Below are 14333 nucleotides of genomic sequence, written 5' to 3'. Positions count from 1 at the left end.
ACCGGGAACTGCTCTGCAACCCTTGATGGGGGTTTCAAGCACCAGGCCACACCGTTTTGGAGAACATTGCCATGCTCTTACCTGATACCAATGTGGGAGCAGGCTCAGCGACAGCCAGAGAGCACGATGGAGCAGGGGAGAGCCGAGCATGTGTCTCAGGTGCTGCCTGGCTGCAGGACAAGGGCCGGGATGAGGGGCTCCAGCTGCAGTTGATCATGAGCTGCTTGGGCCGTGCTGGAAAAACAGGAGTCCTTTTTCTAAGGAAACTATCTTTATGGAGCTGCCTTTTATATATCTGCACATGGTGACGATTAAAGACAATGGCCAGGCTCAGTGGCTTGATGAAAATAGGATTTTGCTGTATACCTGCCTAGATAAATTGGTTGCTCTTGCTTAACGAAGGATGGTCCTTCTGGATTTCTTGCACAGCAGCATGAATTAATTGGTGTTACCTCCAGCGCTGCTGAAAGGTCCCTCCCCAAAGACTTGTTTCACCTGCAACATCACTCCCATCGTGCCGGTGCCCCATGGGATGTCTCGTTGATCCATGTGTGTCCTCATGCCAGGTGGCAGTGGGAGGGTCAGCATCCACACTGTGGCCACCACCACCCTGGCACACCGAAAGCAAGGCAGCAGCCAAGAGGGCTGTGCCACTGAACTGTGGCGCTTGGACCGGCCCCTTGTACCACCGGTTGTGCTGCCCAGCGGCTGTTGCAGCACTGGGGTTTGGGGTTGAAGCCAGTGGGGACTTCATGGTCCCAACCCCTGCTCCGCCGAGGCACCGCTCACCAGCAAAGGTCCCCACCAGGCAGGTCAGGATGCCCAGCGTTACCCCAAGCCACAGCTAACACAAAAACGTCTAACCCGTATGCACGTGCTGTATGGAAAGCTGCGACTGCCTCGCCTCCTACCCCCCAAAAAAAGATAAACCAGAGAATGGAGAGGGCAATTAAATCTGGAAAATGGAGTTTTGTAGGTGGGATCTTGGAAGGGACAATGGGATGGACCAAACCAGTCAGCTGTATTTATGTCCTTCTGAATAATGTCAATACCTATATAATTACACCACCGTAACGACTGCCACACCAATTACACAGCATAGCTAATATTCAAGGAAAAAAACCAGTCTTCTGTAAAAAGGTTGCTCTTCCAAACCACCACTGCCTTGGCTTGTTTTCTGCAGAAACTTGCAATCGCTCTTGCTTGAGGGGAAAAAACAAAACCTGGCACCAAATTCAGAGTTGTGGTGGGTAGAGTGTGCCCATCCTCCACCTGCACTCCTGGAGCTGGGCTGGAGCGGGGGCACCGGGAGAGCTGCGTCTCTCCGGGTACCGGGGAATGGCTGGGGCTGCCAAGGTGTAACTGAGTAACACGGTTTTATTATGCGGTTGTATTGCAGTAATAATAATAACAACAACAACAACAACAATAATAATAATATACTACTGATGCAGCAGAGATTAGTAAGATAAGGTCTGCACTCTAATAAATTATGATATTATCTTCCTTTTTAAGCGGAGAGGGAAGTGCTGTGAACCCCGTTTCTGATGGAGCACCTGCAGCACTGCAAAGCAAAGTGATTTGATTAATGCCATCTGATATAGCATGTGGCAATCAGGGTTGGGCAGCAGATCTTGCATCTCATGTCCCTTGGACTGGATACTGCACGCTATGATAAAAAAGTTTATTTTCTTAACATATGCTGATACCTAATGCAGATATCCATCGCTGTATGCAACGCGTAATGAAAGATTACTCTTCTATTTTGGGATCCTCGTAGAGTAATTGAAAACTTAAATATCTTATACATACTGATATCTTTGCTTTGCTGTTACCATTCTGTATCAATAACAATCCTGTTTAAGCCTTATCTTGTCCTTGGCTAAAAGTAGAGATGCCTCCAAGAAAGGTTATATGATTTTTAAGGCCATCAAAGAGAGAAACTAGATACTTGTCCCCATCAGAGCACCTGTTTCATAAATCATTCAGGCCTGTTGTTATCTGTGAATGTCTTACCTTTGCCGACCGTATGCATTTTTCATCAGCTTTGAATAATGACTGTCTGTAGGGCTGGATGATGGGGATGTCTCGCTGCTCCTGCGGTTGGGCTTGCTTTACGGAAATCAAGTTTTGAAGAGTCCCATTGAAAAGCACTGCCAGCATCGTGCATGCGAGTTAAACAGTGAATGGAATACCAAAATCCTCCAATACCAATAAAAGAACCACCACCAAATTCAGCTCAGGGATTCAATAACTCTGTGTTTGTACTGTGTAAAAAACTGCACTTACAGTAAGAGCAGCGGCTTCATAACGTTTTTATAAATTATTCATTCCTCTCTCTGTACTGAACTGATTGCAATTTTGAAGCAATTATTATCTTCTAAATCGAGGAAAGTAGTTGATAAAGAACTTAATAATTACTAAATGTTTACACAATGGTAGTAACATCCCTAACCCATTAACCTGTATGAGCTGAACTGGGGTCTTCGGGGCAGGGGCTTAATCAGTGTAAAAGATGCAGGATGCAGTGTGGTCTTCCAGCACTTGTTCTGACTAATATTTGGGGAACTTATGACTAAGTCCATCCATTCCTTTTAAATAAAAGCTAATGGTTGTTTCAAGACAGCAATGTGTCAAGGTCAGGTTTTTACTGAAAAGTATCCTGACACAGTAAGCACACAAGGAGTTCGGAAAGTATTAAAGTCCACTGAAGTCTCCTCCCAAACAGTTTCAGCTAAATAATTCTTTTTGCTTTTCTTTTCTCCTTCTACAGAGTTAGTTTTGCAATTATTCTTCAGAATGAGACTTATATGTAACATTTTTAAGTGTTAAAATAACTTACGTTCTCTATGTAAGATGGCTTCAAACTCCTCTTGCGTGGGTACGAAGGAAAGCAGGGATGGTCAGGACAGTGTTTGTGCCTGGATTGGGACAGCGAAAACTCAAGATAAGCGTTTGGAGATTGCGCCATCGGGGCAGGGAGAGGCGTAGCCTTGTGTGAGCCCTCCTGTGTCATCTTGTTCTAGGATGGGGCTGGGCAACACTGGTCCAGGATCCCATTCAATGGCTAGAACCATCCCTGACCTCCTTGAAGCCCACAGTGCTTTGGAGAAACCCAAACACTGTCCTCTGGCAGGTCTCAGTGTAACCACCTTTCTCTGGCAAACCCCAGGGTTATGACGGTTTCCGCAGCCAAAAGCGCTGGGAACTTGTCAGAATATTGACACTGCAAACAAAACTTTTGATAAAATCCCCGGAAAAATGGGAAAAATCATATTATGGCGTCACTGTTGAATGGGGAAGAAGAGCTATCTCTCACCGTCAAAGCTACTGCAGGGAAACAGGGCTCCAAGGACCGCACCACCAGCGCTGCCCAGTTCTGCTCCCTGTGCATGAATTCCCCCTCAGCTTTGGTTTTGTGTCTGGGGGAGCTGCAGTTGGCCATGCCAGAGGGTCCCACATCAGGGGCACACACATGTGAGAAGGCTTTTCTACAAGGGGCTGTAAAGGTTTGGCTAGTTTGAACTGTGCATCCTCAAAAATAAAAATAATCCCTCACAGCTTGATTTTAATAGGAGAACGGGCTGCTTTTTAAGGCAAGCGATTGGGGAAGGAGGGTCACCATGAGCCCCTGCGATGTCTCTGGGCTCCTCCTGCTGCTGATTACAGCACTGGGCACCTCCTGGCACCCCCAAGTGGGTGGGACCAATGCAATTTACTTTTTCCTTTTCCGAGCACATTTTCCTTATGTTGCTTCATATTTTTCCAAACAGGCGTTTGCTATGCTGAGTTTGGCGTGCGGGTCCCCAAGACCACAGGCTCTGCCTACACCTACAGCTACGTGACGGTGGGGGAGTTTGTGGCGTTCTTCATCGGCTGGAACCTCATCCTGGAGTACCTGATCGGCACGGCCGCGGGCGCCAGCGCCCTCAGCAGCATGTTCGACTCGCTGGCCAACCACACCATCAGCCGCTGGATGATCAACAGCGTCGGGACGTTGAACGGACTAGGTGCGTCACGCCGTGCATAGCTACCTGCCTTAATTAGGGCCCGAAAAGTAATTGGAAGCTCATCAGAAGTCAGACACGGCTATTAGGCTTCATTCATTATTCAGCATCCGTCTGCCTCTGGGACTTTGCCTTTGCAGTCTGGTTCACAGACAGAGTTCTGGGGAGTGGGATACACAGCACTTTGAGCCCCTTTGGGATGAGCTCAAATAAGCAGAATAAGCACCCAGAAAAATCAGACAAATGTCAGAGGCTAATGACGGTGCAGGAGCACCTCACTCTGCTCCTTCCCGTTAAGGCACACGCAGAGCCTTCTTAGAGAGTGCAAGCTGGTGTCTGCAGTACTGCCATGTAGAAACTCAGGGCTGTTGTGGTCCTGTATGACCAGCAGTTCCAGCAACAGTCCCTGGTTCCTACCAGTAAGTAAAACAGCTAGCTGTCTTGTACCTGTGCCATGGAAACTTAATGTTTGATCGATTTTTAATTAGTATTTGGCAGATGTTGTGCAAACTGGGACCTGATCATTTGTTTGCTGCCCTCCCAAAACTCCTCATAATGTCTTGCGGCATGAAGATTTACCACCTTAATAAAACAACTTCAGCTAGCAGAGGCTGAGGCAGAGGCATCTGGCGACCACCTTTGCAATGAGACCAAGGAGTTCTGCAAAGCCTCAGGGCCTGAAAAGTGTTTTAAAAAGCCCCCACAGAGTTTCTGGCGATGCTGTCCACAGATATGGATGGAGAGTTACATGGCTCTTTTCTCTTCTCTAGGGAAAGGAGAGGAGTCGTACCCTGACCTTCTTGCTCTGGTCATTGCTGTCATTGTCACCATCATCGTGGCCATGGGGGTGAAGAACTCAGTGGGGCTGAACAACGTGCTCAATGTCATTAACCTGGCAGTCTGGATCTTCATCATGATTGCTGGTCTCTTCTATGTCAAAGGTGACAACTGGTCTGAAGGGCAATTCCTGCCATTTGGATGGCCAGGGGTAAGTCCTGGGCACACAGAGGGACAAAAAACCCCTCAGCAGTGCCACCCACCTGCCACACACTCAGCTTCACTCATGGTGCCCATACCCCACGTCCACTGCACTGCCCAAATCTTGACCCTGCTAAACCCACCTGCGCTTTGGCCAGGGACCTTCAACTTCCAGTGCTGTGGGCTTGGATCCAGACCTCCTCGCTCCACCAAACCCAAAGAGGACGGGCAATACTTTGCCTGTACTTCCTGACACCTCTTAGAATAAACCCAGAACTTTTCCAAAACGTCCACCTGGAGACCCAAACTCCAGGTGAAAGCATATCCCAGGAAATGCCACTAATTTCCAGGCGATGGAGCAAAATGCAGTGGCCATCTGAGACAGGGCGCTCAGGAGGAGCTGGCTCAGCCTCTGCGGAGGGGGAGATACTTGTGTTGGCTGGTTGTCAACAACAATGTTCTCAAGCATTTGTTTTGAGCACTTCATAATGCCACCTGCCAGTACTTATTTTATGGATGTTCCCTCAAAGCTTACTGAGAATTTGGACATATTTGGCTTTTTTAGCTTGCTTGCACTGGTTTTTATCCAAGGATGAACAGAGACTGAAAATATCTCAGCTGGCCTAAACCCAAGATAATTTCTCAGATTTACACTGCTCGACTCCATTGGAGTTTTGTGCAGAAAAATAAGCAATAAAGTAAAGTAAACCAAGAATCTTGATTACTGAAAGCGTCCCAAGCTCCTATACAGACCCTGCACCTCCCTTCAGTAAATCAATACCTCTCTGCCAGAGAACAACAGTGAGGAGAAGAGCACTGAGGCCCATTTGAGAGCAGAGGTCATATTTACCTTTGGATTGTGCTTTTTATGGCTTTTTATGCCATACAATAGGAATGAGAAAGAGAAAATGGAAAATAGCTGTTTTGATCTAACTCAACCCCCTGAATAACTCCTGGCAAAAATACAGAATTTTAAAAGATACATATCTGAAGCACATCAAAATCAATAGGGTCCTCCCATCATTTTCAGCTAGTTGGTTGCCTCCCAAATCGTTTGTTAAAGTAAATCCACCACAGCACAAGCATGAGATCCCCAGGAGCACAGGGGATACTTAAGAAAGGTAATTATATGTATTCACCCTGAAATAGTTGAATATTACTGTCTGCTCTGTCACTAGACAGCTGAGATGACAGAGATGTGATGGACACGTGGTACCTAGCTAGCTAGCGAGATGTATGCGAGGGTTTTACAACTCCAAATTAGCTCACTCCCAGCCACACAATCTTTAGCCTGCTTCAGCGTTTCAATCCTATAAATGTCCTTGCTAATACTGTATATTTATATAAAAAAAAATCACATTAAAAATAACTAAACAGTACAAATAATTCCTCATCCAAGTGCTCCAATGTGTGCTCCCAACCTGTCTGCGGCTTCCAAGGAAAACAGTGTTTGGAAAGCGGCGCACATCTGACTGTTGCTGCTCTCTTCGGCTTCCTCTGCTAGCGGATCTTGCTGCCACAGGAGACATCTTGCTAAGATGGAACATGTAAACATGCTACAAATCCCTGCTAATATAAACGGATTTGGGGTGGAGTATTGTGAAAGCAAACCTGAAATTGGTTAATTGTCTCTTCTGTCGCTGCCAGGATGTCCCAGCAGATTCAGGCACTGCGCAGGCACAGGTTTGCGGTGCACCACGAGTGAGCTGCAGATGCCTCCAGTGCCTCAGGCTGCACGTTGAAATCTTTTCCCTAGACCAGATCACTGGGTTATGGGTGTTCCCAGGGTCAGTCCCCAGATGGAAACACCCAACTCAACCTGTGCACCCCTTGATCTGCCCCACTCACCCTTTAGCTCAGACAAGGCAGGACTGGGCACCTTCATTTTTGCTGAGTTCCCTCTGCCTGGTTGGGTGCCAGCGTCCCTCCTGGCACTGAGACACTCGGTCCTCCACACAGGTGCTCAAAGGGGCTGCGACGTGTTTCTATGCCTTCATCGGCTTCGACATCATCGCTACCACGGGAGAAGAAGCGAAGAGTCCCAACACCTCCATCCCCTACGCCATCACAGCCTCGCTTGTCGCGTGCTTGACAGCATATGTGTCCGTAAGTACTAGCTATACATATGTCAATGTATGTAAATAGATATATATGCATATATATACACATATAAATATATATATATAGGGGGTCCCTTCTGGGCATCTGTGTGGCTCCCCTCCCCATGAGCCAGGGTCCCAGTCTGACCCTCAGACAAGGGCCCTTTCTTTGGTGGGAGCTGAGACATCAGCTGTGTTTCCCTGTGACTGCAGTGTCCTGCTGAGGTTCCCCTCGGCCCCAGCCCGCTTTGCCCCCAGGCTCCTGTCACCCTGCTGAGATCCCTCTGATGGCTGCAGGGAGATGGTGGCAGCCTTTTTTTTCCCAATACTTCGTCCCTATCCACACCTATTTTTGCATCCAGAAGTGCAAAGCTGAAGGAGCAGCAGCATTGCAGCAACCTTTCTCCATGTTTTGGGGAAAAGCAGCACTGCCTCTGACAGAGATGCGGGAGATGCTCTGCACCCCAGGAAATGCATGTCTGTAGTCAGGGATTTTCCCTGTAAAAGAGCAAAATCAAGTCATGAAGGAGAAAAAATATTGTTCTGATAATTTGCAAAGAAACTCACTCACTGGCTGTCCTGCAGCATGGTTGGCTTCCCTCAAAACCAATTTCTCTTTGGCTCAAATCGGATCAGAATGTTGCCCCAAGCAAAGCCATCTTGGGTTTTGGGTCTGTCCCATGGGGAGTGCATGACTCGGACAGCGCTGTCCCCACACAAGAACATGGCCAATGTGAGTGTTACTAACCCCACCCAGTCCCACCAGCCTCCTGCATCACCACCGCAGCGAGGTTCAAGATGTCACCTCATTGCCCTCAAAGGCCTTACCTCTAGCATCTTACATCCCCTACACAGAGGACATTCTGTGATTCTGTGACATAGGGACATAATTCAAATCAGACTTGAAACAGACTTGAAATTTTTTGGCTTTCCACCCTTGAGAAGCAGCCCCTGCGAGTCCCCAGCTGACACCCATGTCCTGCTCCTCTCGCCTTCCTCAGGTGAGCATCATCCTCACACTGATGGTGCCGTACGATGCCATCGACACGGAGTCCCCACTGATGGAAATGTTTGTGGCCCATGGCTTCTACGCAGCCAAGTTCATCGTTGCCATCGGGTCCGTGGCCGGACTGACCGTCAGCTTGCTGGGCTCCCTCTTCCCCATGCCGAGAGTCATTTACGCCATGGCTGGTGACGGGCTGCTCTTCAGGTCAGTCATGCCCATGATGGCATTTATTTTTGCACCCTTGGGACCTGGAGGGGAAGTGTGGCAAGGGGGCAGACGGGGACTTCTCCTGCATCCAGACAGCCCACCGCAGGGAGCACAGGGCACGCACGGGCTCGGTGCTTGCAGAACGGGGCACACACTAAAGCAAAACCCTGGGGGAAAAATCAGGAGGGAGCTACGCAAAAGTTTCTCATTTGGTGCTGGTACCTAGAAATTCAGCTTAGGGGAGGATGAGCCTTTAATTCAAGAGTTACTTGCAAAGGAGAGCAGCTTAAATGCATAAAATTTTGGCACTTATTTGCAAGTGCCCCAGTCCTCATTTCAGATTGCACAGAGCTGGTTAGACCCAGGTCTAGCTCCAGATCCAGCCTCAGCAGTATTTCCAGTCTCTGTCTGGAGTCTGAGGTCCAAAAGGCAGTAAGAGCTGAAGGGTTCACAGCTCTGAGCCTGGTCCCTCCAGCCAGGCAAGGGTTATCGCAGCAGAGAACCGCTGTGTTCTGCAATTTTAACTTTCTGCAACTGTTTCGCACTCCAGATTTTTGTCCCACGTCAGTTCTTACACGGAAACTCCTGTAGTGGCTTGTATCGTCTCCGGATTCCTCGCAGCATTGCTCTCCTTGCTGGTCAGCCTGCGGGACCTGATAGAAATGATGTCCATCGGCACGTTGCTCGCCTACACGCTCGTCTCCGTTTGCGTCCTGCTCCTCCGATACCAGCCCGAGAGCGACATCGATGGCTTCGTCAAATTCCTCTCTGAGGAGCACACCAAGAAGAAGGAGGGCATCCTGGCTGACTGCGAGAAGGAAGCTTGCTCCCCGGGGAGCGAAGGGGAAGAGTTTTCTGGCCCACCAACCAACACATGTGGGGCAAAAAATCTGCCATCGCTGGGGGATAACGAGATGCTAATTGGGAAATCCGATAAATCCACCTACAATGTGAATCACCCCAATTATGGCACGGTTGACATGACCTCAGGGATAGAGGCAGATGAGTCTGAGAACATCTACCTCATCAAGCTGAAGAAGTTGATTGGCCCTCGCTACTACACGATGCGGATCCACCTTGGACTGCCAGGGAAAATGGACCGCCCCACGGTGGCCACCGGCCACACGGTCACCACCTGCGTGCTCCTGCTCTTCGTCCTGATGTTCATCTTCTGCTCCTTCATCATTTTCGGGGCAGACTACATCTACGAGCAGAGCTGGTGGGCTGTCCTCCTCGTCGTGCTGATGATCCTGCTCATCGTCGTGCTGGTGTTTGTGATCTTGCAGCAGCCAGAAAACCCCAAGAAGCTGCCTTACATGGCACCTTGTCTACCCTTCGTCCCTGCCTTTGCTATGCTGGTGAATATCTATCTTATGCTGAAGCTCTCCACAGTCACGTGGATCCGATTTGCCGTCTGGTGTTTTGTGGGTGAGTCCCAGATTCATTTATTTTAATTTTTTAACTGACACTCTTTTGAAAGGATGTTAATAATAACTTCCCTAATTAGGGTGCTTAGGCTGATGCTTCTTCAGCTGGGACATACCCAGTCCTTTGTGTTTGCCCCTTGTCATCCTGAAGTTCTTAGAAACCTCAGTTAATCAAGCCCCCGAACCACAGCTAAATGGAAAAGTACACCTCCAGAAAATGTCAGTTTGATGGAAGTAAACTGCTCCAATGCAAAGGTGACTATTTTGATGAGTCTTTTGATGCAAGGTAGGTGGGTTTTGGAAATTGCCTTGCAGGCAGGTTTCCTACAGAAATCCGCCTGCTTTCTTGCTATTTCACCCACTCGAGCTCTCCAGCAGCCCACACCAAAATCTCAGCACTGCATTTCCAAAGCCCAGAGCTGCCCAGCCCTAACAGCCCTGGGAGAGACAGAGGCAAGGGATCTGTGGACTGTATCTCCTTTCTTTGGTCTAAGTCCTTAACTTTGTGGCAGGGGGATCTCGGGACTCGCAGGCTCTATTGTGGACCTGTTTTTTGCCGTATTTAGGCTTCCTGGCACGTAGCTTAGTCTATAGTTTCCCTTGCCTGATATTGCAACCCATTTACTCCACCAACCAAGAGGAAAAGAGCAACTCTCATAGCTCCACCTGAAGGCTCCCAAGCCTTGACTACAGAGAACTGAAGCAACAAGACAATATCAAAGCCAAGGACTCTTTACAGAGAAATAATGACCCTATGTTTAAACTTACATATTGCAGCAGCCCACAGGAGCCTCAGTTGCAGACAACAGACCCTGAGCATGGTGCCAGCACCCAAAAAGACCACCCCTGGCCAAGTGTCCCACCAGCAGCCCTCCCCTTTGGGAACAGGGTTCATGGTCCTGGGTTGAGAGGGAGAAAACGGTGGGGAAAGAGGATGAGGACTGATGCAAAGGTCACAGTCAGCTGCAGCTTCCCATAAAGGCAGGAATCACCTCTCCTGAAGGAGGGGTGGGCAGGCACAGGCCACCACACTGGGCTCACCAGTCTTGGTGCTTTTCTAAGGTGCCTCCTGATGTTTGACCTCAGTTGGCAGAACCAGGAGATGACATGGATCTCTCTTTGGCATCTCAGACAGTTTAGAGTAGTCTCACGGTTACCATCCTTCAGGGTAAGGTTGCTGCCATCTTTTTTCCTCCATTTTACCATTCCTACTTTTGCTTCATGGTGAGGACAGCAGCTATCCTGAGTCAGTCCTGCAAGGCTGAGGTCCCATAGCAAAGCTCCATCTCTGAGAGTCCCCTAAACCCAAGCCAAACCGTTGGGCAGTAGCTGCCACATGTACCCTTGGGCATGGTCAGTGCTTTTTTGGCCCTCAAAGGCAATAGGTGAAGCTGCAGACCCAGGAAATACCCTTCTATCTGGAAGCAAAGTGGCTCCAAAGCATCAATTTAATCCACTGTGGTTAAATACTTCCCCCATGGGTACATCTAGTACTTCTTCAGCTGCTAGCAATGGCAACGAGTCAATTAAACCAGTCCATTAGTGTGTGATGGACTCCACCAGCCCCATCCATGGCTGCTCACCTGTTGCAAGGGACACATCCTATTTGTTTTTCTGGCAGAGGTGTGTGATCCTGCCACACAGACTCTGGATTTAACCTCACAAGCAGTCCCCCGTGGCCAGGCCACGGCATATGGAGAAGTATGGGTTCCTCTATGTACATGTCTGGGGTAGGTTAATCCCAGGATCCACTGGAAATTAGGTCTCCAAATACATTTGCTTCCAGGAAAAGCAGTGGTGCAGGAGGGTGAGATCAGGTAGGGCTAGAGGGAGAAGATGCAATGAAACTCCTGAAGGGAGGAAGAAAGGATTTCAGAGCTGTTTTCATACCAAATACGCTCATCCTGACAACCCTGAGGCACGTGTGGCTGCAAGCACCAGCAGGAGAGAGATTGAGTGCGTAAGAAAACTCCAGAGAGAAAAGGATATCTGGGAGGGTAACAGGGTGGAGATGTGGGTTGACGGCACTTGGGAGCCTCCACACGTCTGCTGGGAGCTGCTGTCCCACCAAAGCTGCAGATGGCACAATCATGTGGCCAGCAACGATCCCAGCTGATGTTTAAAACATACAGCCCTGGGGTCACAGCTGGCAGCCTAAAAACACAAACTCAACATATTTGAGGAGCAGACATCAACTACAAAATACACTGGCTTAAAAATTACGGGTATATTTAGATATACTTAACCCTCACCAGTTGGTGCCAGCCTGGCATTGGGTGGGACAATGCTGGCGGTGAGCCGGCTGGATCCCGCACCCACCCCTGACGTGAGTTTTGGGGGGCAGGTGCTGTTTTGGCGCATGGTGTGTTTTTAGTGATGTTTTATCCAGGGTCTTGGGGCCAGTGCGGGCAGCCGGGGTCCAACCCTCTCCCTCTCACCCCCCACAGGTCTGCTTATCTATTTTGGTTACGGGATGTGGAACAGCACGCTGGAGATCAGTGCCCGGGAGGAGGCCCTTCACCAGAGTACCTACCAGCGCTACGATGTGGACGTCGACCCCTTCTCCGTGGATGACGGCTTCTCCTACGCCACCGAGGGTGAGGCCTACCCAGGCTGGGGTCCCTCTGAGGACAAGAGCTTCTCATACCAGCAAATGGCGGGAGCAAAGGAAAGCCATCGGACGAGTAGCAGGTCGAAAAGCAAAGGCAGGCACAAACCGCCATCGGAGGCTCTTATCGCCAACGATGAGTTGGACTACTCGCCTGAGTAGTGGGGCGGGCAGCGGGATGCTGCACCACCCAGCCCATGAGGAAGGGTGCCCATGGCTCCCCTGTCCTGTCCCATCCTCCCCGGGTCCTCCACCACCACCCCGCTCACCTCTGGTCCTCGGGACACGTTCTGTGATTGACGTTGACCACGAACCAAACACACCTGTGGCCTGTCCAGGCTCCACTAGTTGGGTCCCACTCTGGTGAATGCTGGCTGATCCCCCGGCACCGGTTGATGTCCCAGCACCGGCTGCTCCAGCGGAGGTGGTGGAGTGGGAGATGTGCCAAACTGGGAGGGCATTGAGAGGTGGAAGAAGCCGTGTGAGGGGACGAGACAAGTTGTCCCCAGGGAATGTCCACCTGACAGCCACAGCAGTGGGATGCCACTCTTACATTTTTGGCGCTTTCTTAGCATGTGTGTTTTCTTCTTCGAACCACCTGGAAGTAATAGCTAAGCCAGAGGGACAGACGGGTAGGTAGGTATGAAATGGAGATGGAGAAACCCCTTCCAAGGGAGTAGCTCAGAGATGGATCCAGGAATGTTGGTCCCATCACACAGCATCTCCATGGCCCATTCCGGTGCAAAGGGACTCGGTGCACACAGCAGTGTGACCCCCATGTCTGTCCCCATACCCCAAATCGAAGCGTTGCAAATACTGGGATTCAAAATTAGTCCATGTCTCAATCAAACCTTGAAATCCCAGCACAGCCAAACATTCCAAATCTGTGGTTGGGAGTCTGGTCTCATTTCTGGTCACAGGGAGGGCTGTGAGCTGCTCTTGGCTCAATCCACCTTGTGCGAATGGTCAACAAGAACCACACACAGTTTCTCTGAGCATTGCTGGTCTTAGGCTGGGCGCTGTTTCCACCACGTTGTGTCTTTTACAAAACTTACTACATTGTAATTCCCTCACAGAGCTCACTGTGGCTTCAGTGCTTCAGGGACATGTCAATGCCCCTGCAAAATAGCAACATCCATCTGCCATATCTTGGCAGAGCTGGGCCACGTGTAGCAAACGGAGAGGACTCAGCTGCTGAAATCTCCCTCCCTGCTGCCGTCTCCACCTTGTACCATTTTCTCTGTTTCTGACCCTGGCTTGGTGGATGCTGTATGAAAAAATACTGAAATGCTGCTCATCCTGTAGGTGTCCATATTTCAATTTGAAACCAAACAGAGCTGGTGGCTCGCGGGGCAGAGGTGATCAGCAGGTGGGCTTTTCTCATAGTTAAACCCACACCACAGCCATGACCCCCAGCAGTGCCACCAGATTCCCTGCCACCATTGTCCCCACAGCACCATCGGCAGTGATGAGGTTTGGTCACAGCCACCATCTCCCCCAGCACAGACAACAGCTGCATTGCTGAGTCAGCGATTAGCAGCAGGTCCAGTTCTGGAGCCCATCACCAACATGCTTGGTTTAAAACACTGCAATGGAGGAACACCTTTTTGAATAAATAATAACCAAGGAAACACCCCGTGAGACAGCGACACCCATCCTCCTCTCAGCTGCTGAAGGCTGTGGCTGGATCCATCCCTGGGGGTCCCCCAGAGCAGACCAGACCAGTCCCCAGTACCAGGGGCTGTTGCTGGCATCCCAGGGGACAATTTAACATCAATGGGGGCATAAGGCAGGACTTCCAATGTGTGATGTTGAGAAGCATTAACACTTTGGTATGCTGGATGAGGCTCACCCTGCCAAAACAGCGCAGAGCTGGCCTGGCACCCTTTGCGGGCAAGCGGGCTACTGGGTGCAGAAGGTCCCTGGACCTGGACCTGTCCCCATCGCTCCCAGGGCTCAAGGGCTCGAGGGAGACACTCAGTCCACGGCTACAAAAGTTTC

The 14333-nt window shown here is 49.9% G+C and overlaps 1 protein-coding gene across 1 annotated transcript; it reads left to right on the top strand.

Annotated features, from left to right (window-relative positions):
• Window positions 1-3278: 3278 nt before the first annotated feature.
• On the top strand, window positions 3279-12494 carry SLC7A14 (solute carrier family 7, member 14). The gene is made up of 7 exons (XM_009884506.1): window positions 3279-3477; window positions 3774-4010; window positions 4778-4995; window positions 6945-7091; window positions 8086-8294; window positions 8848-9725; window positions 12172-12494. Exons 1-7 carry the CDS (start codon window positions 3279-3281, stop codon window positions 12492-12494), a joined length of 2211 nt encoding a protein of 736 aa, XP_009882808.1.
• Window positions 12495-14333: the final 1839 nt, after the last annotated feature.

Source organism: Charadrius vociferus, unplaced genomic scaffold (genome assembly GCF_000708025.1).
Source record: "Charadrius vociferus isolate BGI_N301 unplaced genomic scaffold, ASM70802v2 scaffold104, whole genome shotgun sequence".
NCBI lineage: Eukaryota > Metazoa > Chordata > Aves > Charadriiformes > Charadriidae > Charadrius > Charadrius vociferus.
Note: the sequence above shows the minus strand (reverse complement) of the source record. Positions and strands in the feature narration are given on the sequence as shown.